This window comes from Salvia hispanica, chromosome 1, assembly GCF_023119035.1.
Source record: "Salvia hispanica cultivar TCC Black 2014 chromosome 1, UniMelb_Shisp_WGS_1.0, whole genome shotgun sequence".
Classification (NCBI taxonomy): domain Eukaryota; kingdom Viridiplantae; phylum Streptophyta; class Magnoliopsida; order Lamiales; family Lamiaceae; genus Salvia; species Salvia hispanica.
In genome coordinates, this window is record NC_062965.1 from 49,480,873 (window position 1) to 49,506,873 (window position 26,001).

A 26,001-nucleotide genomic window follows, 5' to 3' on the forward strand; every position below is an offset into this window, starting at 1 on the left:
AAATCAACAGTGCTCTGCTCTCGTAATTAATTCTCTTTTTTTGCTTTGGAATTGTCAAACCCTGTTACCTCTCTTTCTTTTATCCTTTTTTTAGTGAAATATGTCCATAGTCATTCCTCTACAAATTCAACAAAATACAAATGATTGTAGAATTGTAGCATTCAGTGTGTTATATAGTCACAAAAATTGTAGTTGCATTTATACAAAAAATTGTACTTCTACTTTCAAAAATTGTAGTAGTTGCAGATTATAATGGGATTAAATACAGTACATTAGAATTTTCTGATTGTTAATATAGTACTTACTCATTATTAGAAGACTGACTGTGATATATATCCTGTTATCCAAGATATTTACATAGGAGTGGTATATAAATTATCGTACATCAAACTATATAGTAGTAAAAGAAAATTAACTCAAATGCTCTATTGAAACACGCTCTAATCACTAACTTGATTAATAAATCATAGCTATAGCCTCCCCTAAAATTCAGTAATGTGTATTCCATCAAAAATAAAATCAAAGGATAAAACAAATTACAAATACCATGGCAAAAATTGAGTCATCACATATCATAACCAAGCACAACACAACATTCCCTCTGTACACAAGGATTCATTACACTTCACAGGTTGCAAAAAAAGAAATTATCATGCCAAAAAAAATCAATAATTAATGTGGTAGTATGGGGAAAAAACCTATGGGTTAAAGATGAAATTCCCACATTTACACTTCCAACACATTGGCTTGTACCCTGAGACACCATCCCCTCTTGAATATTCAACTGTATTTGCTGCAATTTTCCCAAATATTTGTGAATCCAAGAATTTCTTAGCTGGTGCAATTGGAACTTGCACTGCCTCACACTTCCCACAATTCCTACATCTGTTTTCACATCTTGGTGGCCTTGATCCTATCACTCCCCTCATCATTCTTGCTCCAATTTCTTCATTTTTCACCTGAATTTATCCAACAAGAAATCAAAATTATTAGAGCTAAATGCAAAAAATTCACTCAAAATGACACATTTTCCATTTTCTTTATTCATTAATTACACTAAATAACACTATATAAAATAACACTATATAAAATCCCGTAACGAAATAGAACTAATGTAGTAGTATATGTATAAATCTTACCATGTCATTATTGGGGAATTGTCTACCTGATTAAACATGCAAAGAGAGAGAGATAAGTCAATAAAACTTTTTCTTGATTTTGTATGATAAAAGATTAAAAGTGAAGAATGTGAATATGTAAAAACTATACATATATATACAAATATACCATGAGCAATGAAGATGAGGAGAAATGCAGAAGCAAGAAGGATTATTGGGATGGAATTCATGCAGGCCATTGTTGATGAAGAGAAAAGCTCTAGAGAGAAAAAGAAGCCATGGTTTTGAAATTGTGAAAAAGGGAGTTGAGAAAAAGGGTGGAAAAGGGAAAGACGATATGTGAGATTTGTTCCTCGATTAATGAGCCCAGATTATGTGAGGATGAGATGAGAGAGAGTGGTGTGTCTGTGTTTGTGCAGAAAAGTGAACGGATGTGTACATGTAATGGAACAAAGAAAGGGTTAAGCAACCATAGCTTTATTATATTTGGGGCTTTTCTGAAATTTATTTGTGATGTACGGATTAGGGTGAGTATTTACGGTGTACTCCTTCCATTCTATTGCAATGGAGGTATTTCTTTCGTCATGCAATTTTAAAAAAAAATTGTGTTAAGTAAATTAGGTAAAAGAAGGATAAAATGGGAAAAAAAAAGATAGAGAGATGAAGATAAAGTGAAATAAGTGAGAAGAAATGCGTTGACTTTTACTAAAAGAATATTACTTTACTACTATAGGGACGTAATTAAAATGTCAAAATGACTCCGTTGTGGAATCGATGGGGTATGTTTTAGGAAATTGAAAGTGAGATGGTAATTGTGCTTGGCTTGATTTGGGGATTTAGCTAGGTTCTAGAGTTAATTGAGACATGACTTGAATTACTCTCCGTTAAGTATTTAAATAGCCTCCAATTAAAAAAAAAATAACTTTTTGTCTCTACAATCAAAATTAAACAAAAATAAATTATAAAACTCAAATTTGTTAGCAAGTATCTCAAAACAATTTTTTTGATAAAATTATAACATCCGTAAAATTCATTAGTGGACATCTCCGCATATGAGCTAAACGTTATGTAGAAAACGACACGGAAAAACATCGATAATATAGTGAGATAATTGTGAACAAATTCAAACATTATAAAAATAAAGTTCACATATTTGACAATTTAGGCTTTAAATATAGTGTATAATAATTTAAAGAAATTGATATGAGAAAGGGACATGTGAGTGAGTATTAGTGCAGGGTAAGGTGCGGTGGGACTATATATTATTCGCTTTCATTTTCCATTGATTCTAACTCTTCATTCTGTCTCCCTCGTATCAGCGTATGTAACACTGTTGAAATTGGTTTTTCATCAGATTTTTGTACCTATTGCTTATTTGTACTATTATTGCATTTATTTTCTTTTAATTAATTAATTAATTTATGAAAGAGTGTTGATATAAATATAGGTGTAGCCTGCAAATGTAGTGTGTAGGTAGGGGCAATGCAACTCTCCAAATCCACGCCATTATTCATTGCTTTCGTCACAAACTAATCCTACAATTATTTAAAGTTCCCATACTTCAATACTTGAACATTTTTATTCGATTTATTTGCAAATTTACGCATCTCTAGTGTAATCTCCTTCCTCTCAATACAGTATTATTCTTTATAAATGATTATACATTAAATTTTATTAATTAGATTAATGTAAATCATAAATAAATTGTCTAAATTTTAATTGTGTAAATTAGATTCAAAAATCAGGTTTTAATCCCGTAAATTGGATCCATATTTTTATTGTGTTGTTATCGTGTCGTGTTAATCCAAATTATATTGTGTCATGTGCAAATTGTGTTCTAGTTTGAAAATAGCAGTTCATATTCATATTCAGATTGATAATCACTTTAACAGATCGCGTTCAAGTTAAGCTTTAATTATGGATTTGATCATTATCATATAAACGTCAATGTTTGAACAATAAAATAAATAAAGATGAATACTACTACAGTGTTAAATTTATTCAACCATATTATTATCAATTAAAATAAAAATATACTCCGTATTTGTTTTCAACGGTAGTATAAATAAAAAAACAACTGTTTAATATCGCACATTTTCATGAATTGAGAGGAAATATTTTATGAATAGTGTCCATATTATAGCTAGACAATACACTACTTTTGGTTGTAAAATATGCAAGGGAGATACCTCAAATACTAGAAATTTTATCGTTTTAGCAAAAATGTTTTTTTATTTATCGATAACTAATTATGTCATGTGGGAGATATAGGTGATCAGAGTGGACGCAACGATGATGAAACTACACAATAATTATGTACATTTCCAACTGAAAACCCCATATGCGTATGTCAGCATTCAATAGATAGAATAGGTAATTGTATGTGACAAGTAATGTGTCGATGTACACTAATCATATCCTACTCATAAGTCATAACTAGAAAAATTTATATATCCAAGTGTAAAAGTTATTTCAATGGATTAGGTGTAAAAGCATTGAAATTGTACTTGCAAATCCTTAAAGACAATAAAAGAAAACGAAAAGACAGAGAGATGTTATTTTTAATTTTTATCATCATAAACCCTATATGTCTAAGCCCAATTTCCCATATGTCCACACATTAATTCTATTACGACATTTTTCGGGAACTAGCGACTCACTTAAAAGTTAAAAGTACTCCTTATATTTTTCCCTCCTTTCCGTAGTAATAGGGACGTTTTTCTATTTCCGTCCGTTCCATAGTAATAGAGTCATTTCTCTTTGTAGTAAAAAGTGGAGTAACATATTTTTCCACACCTACTTTACTCTTTATTACTCCCTCCGTCCCGGCTAAGATGACACATTGCTTAGCCGGCACGGGGTTTTAGGAGTTATTGGTTAAATTGTTTAATTGGAGAGAGAGAAGGTGAGTGTAAGTATTAAAGTAGAGAAATAAAGAAAGATGGATATTTTAATAGGAGTGAGAAAAAGTGATTGAGTGTATTAATTGGAGAGAGAAAGTTACCAAAAAAGGAAATGTGTCATCTTAGTTGGGACAAACTAAAAAGGAAAACGTGTCATCTTAAGCGGGACGGAGGGAGTACTTTTTTCTCTCTTCATCTCTCTACCTTTTTCATTTTTCACTTTATTCTCTCTTTACTTAACTCACCTAACACAATTTTTTTTAATCTCCGTGCCGAAAAACTTTGCCTCCATTACTATAGAACGGAGGGAGTACTAAAATTAATACTCCCTCCGTCCTATAAAAGATGTCACACTTTCCTTTTTAGTTTGTACCTACAAAAGATGTCATATTTTCCTTTTTGAAAAAAGTTCTCTCTCACATAAATATAAAAATTATATTTTCTATCTCCATTTAACACACAAAACAAAACTTCCTAAAATCTCGTGTCGTCCCTCAAGTGTGACATTTTTTATAGGACGGAGGAAGTAGAAAGTAGTAAGGACAAACTATATTAAGTAGTACTATATGAAATAGTGAAAGGGTAAACATTGTAAAAGTTGGACAAGCTATAAAACTTATTCTAAAAATTACAAAGTTTGGCATATTTTATTAATTTTAAAGATCGTTAAAAATCATGAAGTTTGATAGTATGAGAACCTTATTGGGGATCAAATTTTACACTTTGGATTAACTTACTCTAGTTAGAATTTTTTTACACTAAACTATCTCTAGGTAGATGTCCCCAATAAATGAAGGATATGTTTAGACTGAGTTAGATACTACAATTCATGCCTCTAAATTTTAACAAGGAGCGAGCTTGACATATCTTAGATCGTCTACAGAGCAATAGATTAATTTAATTCTCACATAAGAAATTACCTTTTCAACAAAATTAACAGTAGTTGTTAAACTGGAAGTGGACAATCATATGTTGTATATATCACATTAGCAGGCAAAAATCACCATTACTTTAGTAACTCATTCCTCGTTGGCTCGAGAAAACAATACTCCATATGTTACACGATCACGTGATATTGTCCGATTACTTGCCTGAATCGTGGTGTAGGCGAGAGGCCCTTGTATACTTGTACTGAAACCTATGTAAAACCTGTCATGGTTGCAACCAATCTGAGAAAAAATGATATACTTAAAGAGATCATGATGGTTAGAATAAAACAAGGATACGATCAAAACTGGTGGTTGCATAGGCCACGCGCCTTATGAACGACTGCAATGCAAATCTGGAACGACATCAAGGATCACGGAGTTTCAGTAGTTTTATATAAGAATTCAACACTTGGAAGAAAAGGCGACTCACAAGTGACATGAACTTGATCATCAGAATTCAGAATCATTGGTCATCTGAAGCAGAAGAGGAGGAGGACTCCCGTTGTTGTTGTCCTTCAAGAATAAGTGCTTCCCTGTCCTGCGCAGTATTTCTCAAGCATGCAACCGCTTGGAGAAAGCAAACGATTCGAGCATAGAAGCAATCTAAATGACCGATCAAATGATCAAGTACAAGGCATGTGATATGCAATAGAATTTCTCAGAAAGAGAAGATAAATCTACACAAGAGATGCATAATTTAGATCATGCATATATCAAGTACACATTGTCGAAAGCAATCCAGCAAATTTTCGAGGCCAACTGATGCATAAGACGGTCCAAGAAAATTGCAATAAATCCATTCTGAGAGAAAGAGAAGACACCTAACGAGAACAACCTGTCTGCGACCTCTAGCTCAAAGATGAGGTGTTGCGGAGGTCACGAAATTCATAGGTTTAAGTCCACCTATTATCCCTCTTGTTTCTCTTCTAAAGGGGATTTTCTAAGCTCACGTCTTCTCAAGATTTGAATGACGAACAACAACAGAAATCACCTTGATATTCAGTCATTAAAACGATGATTTAAGCTGTATTTCTAAAGGAGATTTTGATCTAGTGAAGGCTCTAGTGAACTAGTCACGTATGCTTGATGGATAAAAGGTGAAAACAAGAACTAAGTTGATCATATATTGATGATTCATGAGGAGATTACGATATATAATGAAAAAAGACTCTTTCGTAGGATACAAACAGACCACATCGGTTAATCTCTTTCCTATAGCATCAACTCCACCGAGTGTCAACATTGTAGAATTGGATTCACAGCCTAGATATAGCAACTTGATTTGAAACATTTCTGATAACATTTAAAACCTTTGGCTTCATTCATCTACTTTCTAGCCATGACAGCAAAACAAGTTTTGTTTGAAAGAATAAAATAAACATAGCTTCAGAATTTTGATTAATTAAGGTCTATCTAGTACAGAATTATATAATCCCATAAGCATTATAAAAATGTGCGTTTTTCCATGCTCGAGCAATAGAGTTAAACACTATGTTACCACAGAGACTAGTACTTACACATTGAGGCATTGTTAACTACAAAATCAAGAGTCAAGACACATAATTTACCACATTCACTAAGCTTTGAGGCCTTCGACATCAAAACTAAACTATAACCAGCTAACATGATCAAGAATTTGCAGCTTGTTTGATGATAATGAGCAACAATCGCAACAAATTAGTAATAACATCAAACAAAAGAAAAAGCGATATTAAACAACATTCACACTCACAATGCACTACGTCTTCACTAGGAAAAGCCTTCACAAATTGCCTCACTGCATATCTCCAGTTTTTGAGCACTGCACAGATTTGAAGCAACAATCGTGTTAGATTAGCCAAAAAATCATTACTCTGAAAGCATAAACATAGCAAAATCAAAACAGTCATTTCATCAAACAATTTAACTACAACTGACTAAACATTCTCTATAACATCAAACCTTCCAAGAATTCCGTTGACCATAATCCATCTCTAATTTCGTGATTTTTTGCTATCCCGCAGCCTCTATATCATCCTTTGTAACAGAAAATTGACAATTCTTTGCAATTATTTGAAACCTATTAAATTTATTTATTGATTATATTGGATATTGTTATTAGTTAAACAAATTCTCAAAGGCAAAAAGGTTATGATCGACCTCCAGAAATGGAGTGTTTTTAATAAAATTACTAGAAATAAATTGCGTGTAAGGTTTATTTTGTTAAGTAATTTTGTATTTATTTTTACTACACAAATTAATTCTACTTATTTTTATATTTATCAACTTCTATATTAGTCCATATATAGATTTCTTTAATAATATTTTAGTATCTACTCCATATTTTTTAGTACTACTTTTTAAATTTAATTAATTAGATTATTTTCAGTAAATGAAAGTTATAATACCAAAAATCATACTACTTTTTAAATTTAATTAATTAGATTATTTTCAGTAAATGAAAGTTATAATACCAAAAATCATGAAATATCTATAGTTAGCTCAGTATAACTAATGTAGTTTATTTAGAAAAGTGATAATATAACTCGTTAATAATAAGCAATAGTAATATAGTCGTATGCACTAACTTCAGTTTTCAAGTACAAAACCAAGAAATTAAAAGCTAAAAATTAAGAAATATCTGAAAAATATTATACTTCGAGCTAACTCCAAATAAACCAAAATGAGCACCACGGAATCAAACAACTTGACGAAGAACTCTAGATCAAGATAGCAACCATAAAGCAAGTATGATGGCAAACGAGATCAAGAACGCATAATAGACACACCTATAAGTCCATATCATCCCAACAAAATCTTTTTTATAATTCTAAAACATTATCTAATTTTTAATATTAGTATGAATCATTGTACAAAAGCATATATTATCATAACGAAACGTAGAAAAAATATTAAGTACTATATCGAAGTCTTAACTCAAATTTTTTAAATATGTAGCTTCTACTAAAATAAATTTATGCATCCCTCCATGGGCACAGTAAGATACTAAGATGTTTTAGTTGATATTAAGCATATTATTATGCGTTTGCGTATGATTTGAAGTTAGGTTTGTTGTGAGGATATGTTAGGTAAAAGCGGAACATAATCTTTATAATGGAATTCCTTTTAACTTCTCAACCAGATAATCTCGAATTTGACATATGTGGCTCATAAGCTTAAGATTATATTTCAAAGATTTAATTATTTCTTTGTAGAATTAATTCTCCAAAAGATGGATAATGCATCATCAATAAATCTTGAAATCAGAATACATTCGAATACAGTATTACTCGCTCCTTTTGTAATATAAATGGTCACATTATGGCCAGCCATAATCTAATTTTTAACAGAAACTTGAGCTCCCTTTCATCAAATTTAATGCACTTTGAAAGTATTAAAATTTTCAGGACTATTCTACCCTTTGTGTTAATTCATCAATAAATAATATTGTGAGATATACGTATACTTTCTTCTTATTTCCAGATTTTTATAATAAGAATTAACAGTATTATAGCATAGATATTATAATTAAATATTTAAATTTTATTACTATATATACGTACATGCTATAGTGTAGTGTCATGTTTTACACTAATAATTAAATAATAATACTAATAAAATATTTCATCTGTCCCATAAAAATATATGCACTTTTCATTTTCGTTCGTCCTGAAAAAATATGTGCATTCCATTTTTAGAAAATTATATCAATTTAATAATGTAAGTCTCACTATCCACTAACGCTACTTTAACTATGATTCTCTCCTCTCTCTTACTTTACTATATCATTCTTTTTATCTCTCTTACTTTACTAATTTTGTCTTAATTCTCGTGTCATACCTATTACCCTTATTTTTATGGGACTAAGGGAGTATAATATAAGTATATGATATAAGTAAAATACATAGTTAACACTTGTTAAGGATAATTTTAAATACTGTTACGACACTGTAATAAAATCAATAAGACAATATCAAAAAGATTAACAAATAATAATAATTATTGTTATAACATTTAATTGTTTAAAATAATACTACTATTAATTTACAAATTTCATATGATTAGGGCACTATCATATTTTGATTTTATCAATTACTTTTAAAAATATGAATTATAATAATATGATTTTATAGTTATACAATAATCATTAATTTGTGTACTAAATATATATAGTATACAATCGGAATAAGCTACAAACCTTATGCGAGCTCCATACTCTCGTTCGATACATGTTTAGCGTTGTTTATTTTGTATTTTTATACTAATTAGCGCATGTAATATAAATACTAACTATATACCGTTGTAGTGTTATATTGTCGTTCGTTAAACAATTGCATCTTATTTATATTTTTCTAATTGATAATAATCTTGGAGTTAGTTGATTTTGATTTATTTGTATAATTGGAATATTAATTAATTTTACATTTGGTTGGATGATTGGAGAACTTAATATAATAGTAGTACATAATATACATCGTGGTTGTTTGGTTTGTTAGACAAAATAAGCATGAGATGTTTATCTAGGATTGAATTGTGAGATTATTTTAGTTAGAAGGGGGAGTGACCATTACTAGTTATCACATGATTATTCATCTAGGATTGAGTTGTGGGATTTAATCTCAAGAACCAAACAAAATATATATTTAATCTCGAAATATAATCTTGAAAATGAATATTTATTTACTATTTTTAGTACTAACTTTTTAATTTATTATATTTATTTTGATGGGAAAATTAATACTCTATTTTTAATCTAATAAGTTTGTAATTTAGTTTATACTAGTAAATTTCATTCAATTGATATTCAATTCAATTAAATAACTAGGAGTTCCAATTTATATATATATATATATATATGTACTTTTATTTATTTATGTGAGTTAAGTTTTGAAGTTACATTATAAATATTCTTGACATTAGAAAATAATTTTTAAACATTTATGTTTAGGAATAATTATAATAAATTAATTTATTGGTGTGCACTGTAGCTTTAAGTTATACCTCGTGTTTAGAAATCATAAATTGTTCAATTCAATTGAACTGGATAACAAATAAAATCTCTAAGTATCTATTCAGTCGATTAATAACATTAAAATATAACAATTTAAACATATTATACTTATTATTTAATATACATAAAAATAATAATTAGTACTACATATATTAATTTGCAAAACTATAAGTATAACATACTACATTTAATAATATTAAAATATAAAAGTATAATAATCCTATTATATTTTATAAAATAATAGAGTAATTTAAAGGAGTGATACAATCTAATGATAATAGTAATAATTAATATTGTTAATATCACTATTATTATTAACATTATTACTATTATCAATCGTATAAATTATATCTGAATCTATAAATCATCATTAACTCAAACTATATAAATTATCGATCTTAATCAAACTAATCACATTAGTTTATAGAATTTGGTCCGGAAGGTGGAAGAATAAAGGGTCGGACATTAATGGAAAATATAGAGCTTTATAGGGAAAGGGCTATTATGTAAACTTATGCACTAGTTGGCACTAACAACTAGGCTTAATTTTTCTAATATTTTAATAATGTTTAAATACCATTATACCATTGTGTGGATGGCCATAATGTGGCTACATAGCATTATCCTTCATTTTAATACTGCCTACGCACCATGTTAATCGGCGCTAATTTTCTTCTTTCGTTCATCCCCAATTAAGGTTATCCTTACATTTCACTACATTTAGTAATTGAACATACATTCCACTGACTCATTAAACTCATATTTTATTATAAAATTGATATACATATAAAATAGAATTTACGTTGTACTAACTTTTTCCACCTACTTTCCACAATAGTTCTTAAAATGTATCAAGTTAATCGGTGCCAATTATTAGGGAACGGAGGGAGTACATCCCAAATATTTACTTTTCAATTGTGGGAACAATATTAAATAATGAATGGAGTATAACAAAATATTACTCCCTCCATCTTATCGTAAGCAACTCATATTTCTTTTTGAAATGTCCCAACTAAAATGAGTTATTTTATTTTTATAAAATATCTCTATTTAATTATCTATTTCCTCCGTCTCATAATAAATGTTACACTATTCTTTCTAATTTGCACTACAAAAGATATTATATTTTCTTTAAAAAAAAAATCTCTCATATTTATATAAATATAGTATTATTATTTTTTTTCTCCACTTAATATACAAATGATAAAACAATATCTCTTAAATTTAATTTCTTAAAAAGAGAATACTATGTTTATCTAACTAAACTTCACCTATTCAATTTCAAAGTTTTAAAATATTTACCCATGTCCAATGAATATCTATTGGAACTCACAAAATGAGTGGGGGTCCACCACCATCAAATCAACAGTTGTAATAACTTTTTTGATTTGATACAATTGCAGAATATATAATTTATATTGTGTCCATATGCTAAATTCATGACCATTTACTTGTATAAATATTTTTTAATTTGCACTAAGTGATCAAATATAGTGGAGTAGTACTATATTTTCACTATCTATGATTGTAGGTATTTAGTAAGTTCACACATATTTTAATAAACATAAAAAATAATAAGTAAAAAAATAATAATGAAATTAGAATCTCATTTTCGTATAGTAGATTAATTTTACAATAAAATGCATATAATACTTTTATAAGTTAATGAAATGTGAACTTCACTTGCTATTAATATACTATTAATAATAAAAGTAAATTGATGTTCGTAATATTAAACAAATTAAAATAAACTAAAATGATAAACCAAAACTCTTGATACCAGGCAAAAGAAATAATATTAATCACCTTTCAATTAACAACTATATATGAATTGTTCGATATCTCATTTGTACATCTATTAATAGATACGTACGTATTGTTTCACTTGAGAACCTAATTAACCCCTTATTCATAATATTAATCTCTAATTTGATTAGAACTCCAATTTCTCCATCATAAAAGTACTAGTATTGCATAAATTAAAAAATCATTTGATTTAATAAATTCTCACTTTATGAGGTAATCACAATAGTGTTTCGAAGTTAAATATTATTAAGATGGTAAAGGAGTTGTACGTATGTTGGGGGACAGCTCCCGCGCTGTTTTCGCGCGCTCGACTCCAGATAGGTGGGGCCCACTCCCACCTCTACTCTCTCACTCCCTGCACCACTCACTATTTTATTTATTTTTTTATGATAATGACGACTGTACAATGACGACTCCTTCTCATGAGCAAAGTTAAATGTATAATTTAGGTGACCTTAGTTTTGTAAGATTATAGTATTATGCATGTACTATGTTTGATTTATAAAATCAAATTATATAATTTAATTTTAAAGGAATAATTTTATAATAATTAGTTATATTAGCTTATTACTCTAACAAAAAAATACATTTACAATTTAATTTTAGATAATTAAACTATTATTCATAGCCGCCGAATAACACCATAATTTAATGTATGTCCATAGTTACAAAATTGCTTAATGCTCTTATCTGTGACTCTATCATTCTACTAGTATACATTAAAATCCAAAATTCATATGTACTGTAGTTTTTTCAGTTGATTTTAAAATTTGAAAATTTCACAATTTTTTAGGCAGGAAAAACAAAAGGAAAACCATTAAAGTAAAATGAGCAAATTTCACAATTTTAGGCAAATTTCTCATACGTTTAATACGAATAAAATTGTGCATATTAGTAGAATTTTATCGGCAGGAAAAACAAAAGTAAAACCATTAAAGATGAAAATGAAAAGAAAATCAACGACATGAAGCATATTAATTAATCATATTAACCTTGATATCATGTCAAAACCTAGAAAGGGATATATCTCCTAATTAATTAATACTACTATCTTCCTATTTTTAGTCAATTCTCCTGTAGACTTAACTGCCTTTCCTGTTCAAGTAATAATAAAGTATTCATCATTACTTGAACTAAAAAAAGGGTTAGGATTGGATTAGCCAATTAATAATGCTCAGCAGCTGGACCAATTAAATAAATAATTGGATTAATTATGTGAAAGATGCTAAACCACGTAAGATTTTACTGTAGGATTAGCCATCTGTCTTGTTGGATTCTTGCTAGATGCTTTTAATTAATTATACTTTGTGTTATTTTGTTAGGGATTACTCATTTTACTGTTGGATTAGCCACTAATTGTCTCCTTGACTTAGATTCATATTTTAAATATAGAATTCGACTTGTGTAGAGAGGAAAAATCACTGCACAATTAAAAAAAAAATTCACATAACACGTGATACAAGAAAAATTAAATTAAACTATCATTTCAATATTAATAATCAATCAATATTAAAAATTGCCGTTGCCAATCGCGTGCCGCCACGTAAGGCTGCTCAGCGGCACGGACGTGCTCTTATTTAAGAGCAGCGTCGTGCCGCTGGAACGGACGAACGTGTCCTTGCCAGCGACACGGAAGGACGAGCATGCCGCTGGTATCAAACTGAGTTAACACTTTCACACTTATATTGATATAAATACATGAGATTCCATTTAATTTATAATCAATTGATCAGAAGTGATCAAGTTGCTGATGAGTTTTGTAATAGATGATATTAATTATTCTTTTACAAAGATAATGATACCAGTAGTATTTTCTTTGTACTATCATTTTTCCCTCAAACCACTTAAGAACATTGAATGAGTTGGATTTTTCACCTGATTCGGTTGGAAATTCGACGCTCAAACATAATGTTGGTCAATGAATTTTCCCTTTATTTCCGCTCTTATATACTGCTCGGTTAGTTAAAGTTTCATCTCACAATTGAAAAACTCGCTCTAATACTACATAATTTCATCTCAAATTTAATCGATGATACATATAAATTTTCTTCTATTTTACTGTATCCTATCTTCATTAGCTTATAATAGAACACTATTTATTGTGATGGAGAGATATTTAATTTATTAGGCAATTGAATCAATTGACGTTGATGGCAGTAGATTTAAAACTTGTTTCATACATATACGTTGCTTTTACGCAGTTCTTTATTTTCCCTAGCTAATTATTCATTCCATTTATTGTGCATGTCTGAAAATCTTAAAGAGCAAATTAATTTTTATAGTTCGTGAAGTGACGTATGAACAGAGTAACAATTATCAAAATCTCAGGGTAATGTGAACATCATATATACTATGTCCATTGTAATTTAAAGAGGAAGCAAGTAAATCTATATATAGAAGGAATTTAGTTTGTCAAACGCTCAAAAACTTAAATAAATCTAATCCAAGATCAATTCTTCATTGATATATTGATGTGTTTCATAAAGAATAAAAAATTTGACTAGCAGTGCGAATATAGGAAACTGAATTTGTGAGATCAGACATAATAAATGTCGTCGTCGTTTGACACAGTGTATGCTTTGAAATAAGCAAATGAAAGTTAAATGGACTTGCGTGTGGATCGTCTCCACTTACAATACAATGATACATTCAATCACTTTTTTTCCTCTCTATCATTTTTTGTTATCAATTTTGCTTTAAAATACAAGTCGGTCATGTAATGTTAAAACGTATATATACCGGCGGCTACGGTTGTGCGAAGAGAGAGAGACTGAGTGAGAGTGACAAGAAAACATGGGGGTGTCATATCTCAATGCAAGATTAGCAGTTGGAAATGCGTTGTATTGACATAGAAGTGAAGAGAGGGAAATTAAAGCTGATAAAAGGGAGCAATGAAATGATAGGAAATGTCACCTCTTGCTTCAATGGGTCCGCATATTAATAAAATTATTATAGTAATTATATACCTACATTTTACTCCTTTTACATGAGGGATAGACAGATTAGTTTAAACTTTAATTAAGCATCATATTGGTATTACGCGGAATCTTAATTAAAAAACTAAAGTAGAACAGATTATAACCAACAGAACTTTTGTCATACTCAATCTTTATCTCTTTATTTTATATAGTTGAAAACATTCTTATTTATCCAATCCAAACAATACGATTTCTTTATATTTTTAATCAGTCTAATCAATGTACACGTCAACTGAAAACTTTTTGTACCATTAACTACTACTAGTATAAATTAAATCAACTAATATTTCTACCAATTATCCAATTAATTTATCCAGGTGATAATGAATTTGACTGAAGTTCACTTAATTCACAACGGCTTTTCCACTATTTTATTTTCACACACACAATTCATACATTTTTTCAGTTAACGAACTGATAGTTTATGAACACTAAAAATTCTTTGTTTAGCATTGTAAAAATGAAATTGATTAATAAAGTTATTTATTAATGAAAATAAGATAACAAAAAAAAAATGTAAAGTGGAAGAGTGTCATTTACTTAGTGTTAATTAATCCCTATTTATTAGAATTATGAAACTAAGTAAGTGGGAAACAAGGAAAAGAAAACAAAAAAAAGAATTGCTTCAGTTGTCAATCGCTTCTTGTCAAAGCGGTACTGTCATCTTTCCTTTCCAATAATTCTCCCAATTTCACTCAACAAATCTCCGTCTTGTCAACCACCGCACCTCCGCCCTCCCTCCGCCGCACTCCATCTCCATGCTGCCACACCACTCTTCTTCTCCTCCACTCTCACAACACAAAAAACACCTCCGATTCACTTGATTTGATCACAATTTTACAATCCTAGCCAGATTCTACCTAGGGTTTCAATTTCCATCTTCTTCTCGATTTCGAATTTTCCGATCTCCAATTCTCCTCCAATGGAGGAATACAATCATGAGATGAGCGGAAGCTCGAATTCGAGGTGCAATTTTGTGTACGGAGACTCCTCAGTGTATGGAAGGAACGCCTTCCACATCCAATCGCCGGATTGCTACGATCAATCGGAACCGCAGCATCAGCATCCAACGGTCAAAACTGAATCGCGAAATCGGTTTCACTACGCTCCGGCGGCGGCGGAGGACCACCGCCGCCGCCACGATCGGAGGCTGGAGAATCACGATTCCGGCGAAGCGGAGTCTATCAAGGCTAAAATTATCGCTCACCCTCAGTATTCGAGCCTCTTGGATGCTTACATGGACTGCCAAAAGGTTAGATATTTTTAGAGAGAAGAGATATATATGTACTTGTTTTTTAATTTTCATTTTCAATTTACATGCATTATTTTTCAAGTCTTAAAACTAAAATTTATACAGGTTGGAGCGCCGCCGGATGTGGTGGCGCGGCTCGCGGCAGTGCGGCAGGAGTTTGAGGCCAGCCAGCGAGCCGCGGTGGCGGCCGGGAGAGATGTTTCCAAGGATCCGGAACTCGACCAGTTCATGGTGAATATCTCTATATAAACGGCAAATTATCAAATTCTGCTTCGTCTCGCAACATTAAAAATCAATCTAAAAAATAATGAACTTTATTCACTCGTGGTTTTTCTAGCCGATTTTTAAAGGTGTAGGAACCAGAATTTGACCAAATTTTATGATTTTCAGGATAAAAAATTCAAAATTAAGAGATTGAGTTTGAATGTTTGATTGGATTTGTAGGAAGCATATTATGATATGTTAGTGAAGTATAGAGAGGAGTTGACGAAGCCGATTCATGAAGCCATGGAGTTCATGCGACGGATTGAGAAGCAGCTCAGCCTTCTCACTAAAAATTCTGGTATTTTCTCTCTCTATAGATTTTGGTGAGGGTGAGAATATAGATGATTAGTGGAGTTTAATTAGTACTACTAACGGATAAGATATCCAGTGATAATATTGCCTGCAGTGAAAAACTGGCAGTTGAAACTGGGGCACTATCCGAATTGTGTTTGACTCTCTTTCTCTCTCCTCTGTGTGCAAGGAATTACACCTTTCATTTCATTTATTACTGACTATATTTTCCTAGAGAACAAAAACTTTGACTGATACAATCATTTTCCAACGCTTTGTCACTAGTGCCCAAATGCTCCAAACTTTATTTATTTCGATATTAGTACACTCTTTTGAGCATGGAGTAGTAAAAGATGAAACCCTAATCACGAGGGCATACTATAAGAAGATAACAATATCATTTGATTTTCTTTCCCATATTTTATGATTTAGTCTGTTGTTTCATCACTTTTTTTTTAATCACTAATTGCCAAATTATGTAAACTCTATACAAAGTTGGATTACTAAATTGAGAATGACAACTTTTGGAAAAATAAATAAATTGCAAACCAAGGTGAAATCGATGCACATCCGTTCTGTTTATAGTATGTACAATCGTTGAGAAGGGGAAAAGTATTCCTTATTGGAAATCTTTGGTTTTCTCTTTTGGCAATTTTTATGTTCTTATTTGTTTTTTTTGGTATGAAAAGCGGGCAAAGCCCGAAAACAAAATCAAAATCAACGAATATAAGCAACACCTAGTCTGTTCTTATTTGTTTTTAATTGGTATTTATATTCTTGGCAATTTAGATAGATTCTTTTATATTTCGTTCAAAAGTATTGTATCGGTTTAATTTGAAACGATGGAAATGATTTTTCCCTTCATTTTAGTATCAATTGGAAGAGTAACAATGTTATATTGTTATGTGTATTAGCTTACAAAATACTATCAAATTTAACTTGTTCGGTTATGGTTATTGAGTGTATAAAATCTACTCCAACATTCTAACTTCTAACACCAGTGTTCGTTGCTTTTTACCAAAAGAGGAAAAATACGAGGGTGGCGCCTCGTCCGAAGAAGAGCACGACCACAGCGCGGGAGAGTCAACAGAAGTAGCTAAGATCGATCCAAGAGCCGAGGACCGGGAGCTGAAGAACCATCTCCTGAAAAAGTACAGCGGCTACCTGAGCAGCCTCAAGCAGGAGCTCTCGAAGAAGAAGAAGAAAGGGAAACTCCCCAAAGACGCGAGGCAGAAGCTCCTCAGCTGGTGGGAGCTTCACTACAAGTGGCCTTATCCTTCGGTACACATATCGTTTTCATGAATCATGATCATTGTCATCATCATCATCGTCGTGTTGAATATGAGTATTGGTGCAGGAGTCGGAGAAGCTGGCGCTGGCGGAGACGACAGGGCTTGACCAGAAGCAGATAAACAACTGGTTCATCAACCAGAGGAAAAGGCATTGGAAGCCGTCCGAGGATATGCAGTTCATGGTGATGGATGGGCTGCAGCACCCCCAGGCTGGGCCGGGGCTTTACATGGAGGGCCATTACATGGGTGATGGGCCTTACAGATTGGGGCCGTGACGACGTTGTTTTCGTCTCGGCTTCCTCTGCCTTGTGGTGTTGGTTGTGTTTTGAATGAGAGCTGCTGCTGCTGCTGATTTTGGTGATTGGTGGTGTTTTGACAGCTGAATCTTGTATTTATATTGTTGTTATTGGATTGCTAGTTGTGTTATTCTATGAGATTGGTGTGCATATAATAAGTTTTATTTGTTTATTTGACTATATTCTTTATTTGGTGAAATTATGTGTTTGAAAAACCCTAGCTAGGTGTTGCTTTCGCTTTTGAGGGTGTTTTATATGAAGCCTTAGATAAAGTTTTTGGCAAATAATTGAATTGAGATGATATTTGCAAAGCTTGTGACAAAATTTTATATAATTTGAATATGCTTTCACAGATCAGATTATTATTTCAGTGAAATGTGAGTTGAGACATTATATATAAGGACTTTGTTTCGATAAAAAAAAAAAAAAAAAAAACTCTACCAATAAACGGTGACATAGGGAAAATTCGAGTTAATTCCTTTGGAATCGAATGTGTGATAATTAAATATTAATTGTAATTAATAAATTTAGGACAAATCAAGAGGAAAATCATGGATTTTGCAAGTACTTACTCCGTTCTATAGTAGTGGAGGCATTTCTTTCAGGCACGAAGATTAAGAAAAATCGTGTTAAGTGTGTTAAGTAAAGGAAGAATAAAGTAAGAAAGAAAAAATGCAGAGAGATGAAGAGAGAACAAAGTAAGAGATAATAAAGTAAGTGAAAAGAAATATGTTTTTACAAAAACAAAATGACTCCATCACTATAGAACGTACCAAAATAGCAAAATGACTTCATTACTATGGAACGGAGGGAGTACCAGACAAGTCCTTAATTTTAAGGTTTTTCTCTAACACATTTATCAAATAACTCAACCACGTCTTTGAGTAACCAGATCATTAACATATTACAAATAGAAAATTTGAATATATCATCATGATTAAAAATGGTTAAAATTCATAGTTTTAGGTTTGAGTATGGGTATGAATGCGCAGTATACCAGTAATATACCAAGATTTGCCTATTGAAATTAGAAATTTTTACGTTTTGGTTGGAATGGGTATGAGTATGAATGCCGCATAATACCTGTATAGGACATTTTCAACACACAAAGATTTGCCTATTGGAAATTAAACATGCACCTTCCAAATTGAATAAGGCATTTACTTTTGTTTATGTATTGATCTTTATTAAGTAGTAACAGTATGTTTTTGTTATTTATTCCCTGAAATGCTTGTGCTACTCCATAAAATAATCCAAATTGAATGGTTCTCTTATGCAAGCCCAATCATAAAATAGTCCAAATTGAAAAGATTCAGACTTGCTTTGGAGGCCCAATATAAATGCGTATGCTAATTCAACAAGTAAAACAACCTATGCAGGCCCAACTATTAGTAAGTGGAATTTGGTTTGTAGTAAATGTCCAAAGATAACTTCGCTCATGTTTGGTCTGTAAAATTGGATCCAATACTTAAATTAATTAGACATCATCTACGATATGTGGTCTTTGCGATTTTCGGCATAGTCTTTATTATCTCTTCATATTTTTAACGTTATTATCTCTTACTTTATTCACCATCTATTGAACACATTATTCTTAAACTCGATGCTAAACAAAATATTTCAATCAACTAGGAACAGAGAGAATTTTTTAGGGTGTACAAGTAAATATATAGTATTAACTTGACACTAAATAATTTTATTGCAAATTAAACATGTTTCAAATCATATTAAAGTTGCAAAGTCAACCAAATATTTTTTTTCTGGATTTAATTATGACTTATCTCATACTATTATAATTGTTATTTAAGTTAACAAATCGAACACGTTGTAGAGTATATACTTAATAAATTTGAATTATTTAGTACTAGAATATTTTAATTAAAGTCATACTAATATAGTACATTATTATTATTATTATTATTATTATTATTATTAATTAATTAATTAATCTAAGAAACCAAACACGTTATAGAGTATATATATAATAATTTTTTTTATTCAATTATATATTAATTATATATTTGACCTATGAGATTATAACCTTCTGACTAAAAACTTAACTAATTAATGACCTGTCTATATGTAACCATAAATTAGAAATAACTTTGTACCTGACATGATTATTTCCGCTAGATACACTATTGTGACAAAAATGAAATTTAAATAAATATAAACATTGATATAAGATTTTCTATTAGAAACCTAAAATTGTATTTTTAAGGTTAACTAACTTAGGTTATACTACAAAATTAAAAATCAACTAGCCATATGCACAAATTTGTTATTTTTTCAAGTAAAATAAATTTCTTTGTCCAAATTAGTCAAGTTGTTCAAAGAGCGACAATTAATGGCGCCGGCAGATACCCATCAACATCAAATTTCTTTGGGGAAAGTTCTTATCATAAATGTGAAAATTGCTTTCTACTAATCTTTTGCCATCTTTGGAGGAAAAAAATGGCCTATTAAACTATTATCATCATAATCAATATCCAGTGCTACAATAGGAACTTTCCAAAAAAACCACATCTCCTAATTTTGGAAAAATCCAATTTCAGTTAGCAAGTCTTGTCTTTAAATAGTTTTTAAGTGGAGTACTTGTTAGAGTCACGTTATCTTTGTGTTCGGGATAGGTTAGCAGATGACACCGGGATGTGTGATGCTCCTCGTTGCTTTTCATATATATATATATATATATATAGTCGGGTTTTTATAAACTATTTGATTTTTACTTTAGGTTTATGTCATTATTTTTTTTTATTGTTGCTTATATTTCCATGCATTTACTTGTATTGTTACTATCTTCTTTGCTTTCATTTAGATTTGATCATTTTTAGCGGAAAAAAAGATACTACAGTACCATTTAAAGTTATAGATGCACACACTTGTCACACAAACAAAAGCAAATCAATCAATATCTCTATTTGTTTGGAACTCTGGCCTACTAATTACAGGAGAAATATCTTATCATACTGATTTCACTTCAAGTTCTTAATATTTAATTCTCCATCCGTCCTACTTAAGCAGTCTCAGTTACATTTGAGCACTCGTTTTATAAAAATAAAAATAAATAGTTAAAGTGGAAAAATAGGAAAATAAAAGAGAGAATAATGTTAGAAAAAGAGAAATATCTTATTATACTGATTTTACTTCAAGTTCTTGATATTTAATAGTATATGTATAAAGTGCATGTTATGTCTCTAGTTCTATTGTGTTTGTTTTATGATTTGATCTTAAGGTCTTGTTTGCTTATAATGTTTTTTACCCATTTTCTTTCTGCCCCATGTTCTAATGGTTGTCTATATCGTTTTGCTCTCTTTTCTAAGATTAGGATTGGATATGATGTTAGCCTTTTGATGAGTTTGTGAGGACCGTCCGTCATCGCCACCTATTTCAAGTATTTTATAAATAAATATGTATAATATCCATGTGTTATATATTACTACTATTAATATTTAGAGTTCCCACGAAATAGAAGGAAAAAGCCAAAATAATAAAAAGGTCAATTATGAGATTGTTATTCCAGAGTTTGGCTGAGCTGGACACCTTAGCTATGGTTCATGAATGTATACAAGATTGTCACTCTATCCTTTCATGAGAAAAAAAAGAGAGTTATAAATATCCATATTATATCATTAATCCATCTTTTTTGGAAGTAGCCATACACATCATTCTCTTTTATTCTACTAGCTTCTAGTCCTATACTTGCGATTTCAATTTTGACTTTCCACAATAATTCATATTTTGATTTGTTTGATTTTTGAACTTTTTTTTATGTAAGGGTTGATACTTAAGGGATATTGACCTCTAATATTAGGTAATTTTTAAAAATTTATTTTCTCACATAAACTTTGAACTTGGTATATAATATCACGAACTTAAATAATTGTTAAATATTTTCTATCAGTGTCAAAATTCGGAATTTGTCACTGGTCGAAAAATTCAACAATTGTTTAAGTTCGTGATATTATATCTCAAGTTCAAAATTCAAAATCCAAAGAAAAAAAAATATTAAATTTTTGAAAAATTTCATGATATCAAGCGACAATATCTCTAATAATAAATTTTTTTAAGAAAAGCACAATGACAATAAACCAAACGCCTCAACAAATCGTCACAACTCAACAATAGGTAACCCAAAACAATGAAAACGCTAAAACAAAAATGACACTCCGAACAACACGATTAAACGAAAGTAACCTACTTGTACTAATTTGATCTGAACATCATAGAAAACGCTAGGACACGGTTATCTTAATTAATTCATATAAATTGACATTGGACCATTCAAATTGTCGTTTTATATATCGATCTATTTAGATTTGAAACTTATCTGTCAAAAAAATCGAATTTAATTGACATAGATTATGGATTACTTAATAATCTGCTGTGCAACAACATAAGCCATTTTTTAGCTAAGTAATTATAAGTACTTTTTATTTTCTAAATCAAAATTTCAATTAAAGGAATATTCTACTATTAATTATTGAATTATGGAAAGAAGATATTCTATTATTGAATTATGGGAGAGAAGATGGGTGTTAGGTGTCACCAATGGCTTTGAGTGGCCATCTCCATCATGATCTTTGGGTTTATCTTTTGTGACAATATTCGAGAAAAAAACGTTTTATTTAATCATTGTGCCAATTTAATTATGTACATTTCTTCCCTTTCTAATCTCCTTTCGAATCATTATCTAAATGCCAACATTAGGATAAACTTGTGATATAGTGATGAAGTTTTAGTGTAATCATATGTTATGATAATATATGTTTAGTTACATTTGAAAATCTATGAATATGTTTTGTTACATAGTGACTTTTTGTTATATTTGTTAGTCAAATTTTGTTATAATAATAGTATTTTTTTTTATCACACAATATATATGAATAAGATCCAGTATTTTTCATTGTTTAATAAAAATAAAACATATTGAGATTGTTTTTAATTTTTTTATTTAAAAAATAAAGTTAGAAAAAAGGTATGCCCTAGCTAGCTTTGAGGTTAATTATAAACCATGGTATATAAACTAATTAATGAGAAATTAAATTATAAAATATAATCATACCCAATGGGATGCAAGAAATCTAAGTTGATGATTACAAAAGTAAAGTAAAACATATAAAAATAAAATAAAAGAAAAAAAATGAAAGTACTACCGACTACAATCTCAAGTGGTAACTGTAAAACTAACAATAAAACGCAATTAATCAATATGTAAAACACCATACAATAAATTGAGGGTTAGAATCGCATTAAAAAAAATAAAAAAAAAATAATTTATCCTGTTTAAAAACCCATCCAAAAAATCATTATTAATCCAATTTTAAATTAGGGATATTGACATCTAATATCACGAAACTTTCAAAAAGTTGGACTTTTCCCACGAACTTTAAAATTGACAAATAATATCACGAACTTTACCCCGTGTTTGTTTTTTCCCACGAATGAAAAAATTCATGTTATTTTAATAGATTGAAGAACAATTTTGGAGGGTGTGCTTCAAGAAAAACTATCTTCAAAGATTGAAAAACTTGAAACTTTCAAAATTGTTGTCGAGAAATTACGAAAAAAAATCGGTATCATAATATTATTTGTGGGAATTTTTTCATTCGTGGGAAAAAACAAACACGGGGTAAAGTTCGTGATATTATTTGTCAATTTTAAAATTCGTGGGAAAAACTCAACTTTTTGAAAGTTTCGTGATATTAGATGTCAATATCCCTTTAAATTAAAACCATCCAAAAATTCATTATTAATCATATTAATTTAAAAACCTATCCAAGTGCCAAAACTGACGCCATAAATTCACAATGTGATGTCCAATTCACATGAGATTCAAACACATAAATCAATAATCACACTAAAAAAATGCGGGTGTCATTTAGAAACTATTGTGTGTGGTCCGTTGAATTTGCAATTGGTAGCAAGTGTTTTGAACGTGTTTCGTATTTTAAACTTGTGATTTTAATGTTTGATTCACGAGCGTTGGTTTAATAAATTATATTCTACTTGTAATGTTACTGAATCGAATTCGATATAATGATATTCTAATTTAACTTCAAAATATTTGTTTAATATATTAAGTGATCAATACTATATAATTGCTATCTCGCGGCTCATTCATTCGGCATGACCATATTTCAATATTATATGAGATTTTCTTTAGATTTGTTTAGTGTATTGAAAGAGAAAGATAGAATGTAATTGGTTATTTTACTAAGGAGAGAGTCAACATTAAATAGAAAATATAGACCTCTTAAACAAATTAAAGAGTTTAAGTATATATTCTAATTCAAAATTATTTATCTCTGATAAGTAAAAATTAATCAAAAATTGACATATACTTTTATTGATTGTTGTTCACGCTACTTTATTTTTATATACTATCGATGTGCTAGTGTCTGTGTCGTGTTTGTTTTGTGTGCGCAATATTGTGTGTCGTGTGTGAGTTCAGTGTGTGCATTATGTGTTTGTGTTGTGTGCAGTACGTGTGCAGTATTATGTGACATGTGTTGCGTGTGTGTTTTTAGTGCTTTGTGTGCGCGCAACATGTGTTTGTTAAATATTCAATTACTCGAACATTTATTTACCCATAAAATTAAAATTATATAATAACAAGGGCCTGAAATATGCTAATTAAATTTCAAATTCAAATTTTTTATGATACTAAACAATAAATTTATAATTAAAATGTCTCCAAATCCAGATTCATACCTACAAATAATTAGTACCAAGTCCAAAAAATGAATTTGAATCGAACAGTTTAGTAGAGGAATTAATGTAATGAAGTTTGTAGTGCAATACGGCAGCTGCTGGTGAAATAAATTACAACTACATTTATACACTGCTTGAATCAAGACTTTTTTGTAACCTTCATTAATACTATAGACACATAAATGTGTCGAAATAAATTGATCGGTGCAAAATGCAATGACTTTTTGTTTATAAGTGCTTCAGTTATTCACTTGCAAAACATAGAGATGTAACTATGTAAGTCAGGGTGATGAAAATTTTGCTCTAAGAAAATTCAACTTTGAATTAATTTTGTGTAAATACTTCCCATTTTCATATAACAATCGATTGCGCGTGTAACATCTTATATTGTATATTTGTAGAGATAATTGACTCATGATAATGTTAATGCTTTTAAATTGGACTTATCTACTAAACTAATGCGTGCATATTTGGTAGAGTAGATAACTCATTTAGGGATGAAAATCTATAAATAAAAATGACATTTATAATGTACACCACTGAAGATTGATAATCTTAAAATACTAAAAATACCCACATATATTAGTAAGAGATTTATTTTTCTACGAAAATATATAGCATTACAATTTGGAGATAGTGGTTGGTTGCCTGCATTAAATTCTTCAACAGATTCCTATCTAAGAATTCTCATTAATATAGAGTGAGTGAGTAACAAAGTAACCAACTGCAAAATCCAATATAGAGAGTATTGCTATTTCACCATATTATAAGTTTTTTTTTAAGAGTAGTTATGCTATTTATCATAAACTATTCTCTCTATAATTACATCCATAAACAATGATATGAAAATTGAATTAATATAGTAACTCAAACGCATTATTTTACTTATTACATCACTCACAAATAACGAATATATTTTCATTATGCCACCTTGTTTTTTTTTCTTTCTAATTATCTCACTCATAAATCAAGAATACAATAGTAATTTAGTTCATGAAATTTGGTTTGATTAGTAAATTATGAAATTTAATTCTTAATTAATTGTCATATCCAGCTATCATCAAATTTAATTTATTCTTAATTTCTTTTATAATTTTTTATTTTATTAAGAGGCAAGCAAACCATGCAGCTAGGCTATGAGCAGGGACAGGAGTCCATGTGCTCAAAA

The 26,001-nt window shown here is 30.0% G+C and overlaps 2 protein-coding genes and 1 long non-coding RNA gene across 3 annotated transcripts; 1 reads left to right on the plus strand and 2 right to left on the minus strand.

Moving 5' to 3' along the window:
* Nucleotides 1–483: 483 nt before the first annotated feature.
* LOC125200945 (EPIDERMAL PATTERNING FACTOR-like protein 2) lies at nucleotides 484–1,558 on the minus strand. Its single transcript, XM_048098829.1, has 3 exons — nucleotides 1,288–1,558; nucleotides 1,140–1,165; nucleotides 484–959 (listed from the first exon to the last, which is right to left on the minus strand). Exons 1-3 carry the CDS (start codon nucleotides 1,355–1,357, stop codon nucleotides 699–701), a joined length of 357 nt encoding a protein of 118 aa, XP_047954786.1. The 5' UTR covers nucleotides 1,358–1,558; the 3' UTR covers nucleotides 484–698.
* A 3,359-nt stretch (nucleotides 1,559–4,917) lies between these two features.
* On the minus strand, nucleotides 4,918–6,059 carry LOC125190683. The gene is made up of 2 exons (XR_007170952.1): nucleotides 5,381–6,059; nucleotides 4,918–5,303 (listed from the first exon to the last, which is right to left on the minus strand). It is a non-coding gene; the product is annotated as an uncharacterized LOC125190683 (long non-coding RNA).
* Nucleotides 6,060–15,309: 9,250 nt separating this feature from the next.
* On the plus strand, nucleotides 15,310–18,291 carry LOC125212852 (homeotic protein knotted-1-like). The gene is made up of 5 exons (XM_048113130.1): nucleotides 15,310–15,976; nucleotides 16,082–16,207; nucleotides 16,421–16,538; nucleotides 17,556–17,812; nucleotides 17,889–18,291. The coding sequence occupies exons 1-5, from the start codon at nucleotides 15,647–15,649 to the stop codon at nucleotides 18,096–18,098; spliced, it is 1,041 nt and encodes a 346-aa protein (XP_047969087.1). The 5' UTR covers nucleotides 15,310–15,646; the 3' UTR covers nucleotides 18,099–18,291.
* The last annotated feature ends 7,710 nt before the right edge of the window (nucleotides 18,292–26,001 follow it).

Bases quoted from the DNA above. Each gene is read 5' to 3' on its own strand.
- LOC125212852 (XM_048113130.1), top strand. From the start codon at position 15,647: ATGGAGGAATACAATCATGAGATGAGCGGAAGCTCGAATTCGAGGTGC. The intron at 16,539-17,555 runs GTATTTTCTCTC...TTTTACCAAAAG, and splicing joins CCTTCTCACTAAAAATTCTG to AGGAAAAATACGAGGGTGGC. The intron at 17,813-17,888 runs GTACACATATCG...GTATTGGTGCAG, and splicing joins ACAAGTGGCCTTATCCTTCG to GAGTCGGAGAAGCTGGCGCT.
- LOC125200945 (XM_048098829.1), bottom strand. From the start codon at position 1,357: ATGGCCTGCATGAATTCCATCCCAATAATCCTTCTTGCTTCTGCATTT. The intron at 1,166-1,287 runs GTATATTTGTAT...ATGTTTAATCAG, and splicing joins CCTCATCTTCATTGCTCATG to GTAGACAATTCCCCAATAAT. The intron at 960-1,139 runs GTAAGATTTATA...GGATAAATTCAG, and splicing joins AATTCCCCAATAATGACATG to GTGAAAAATGAAGAAATTGG.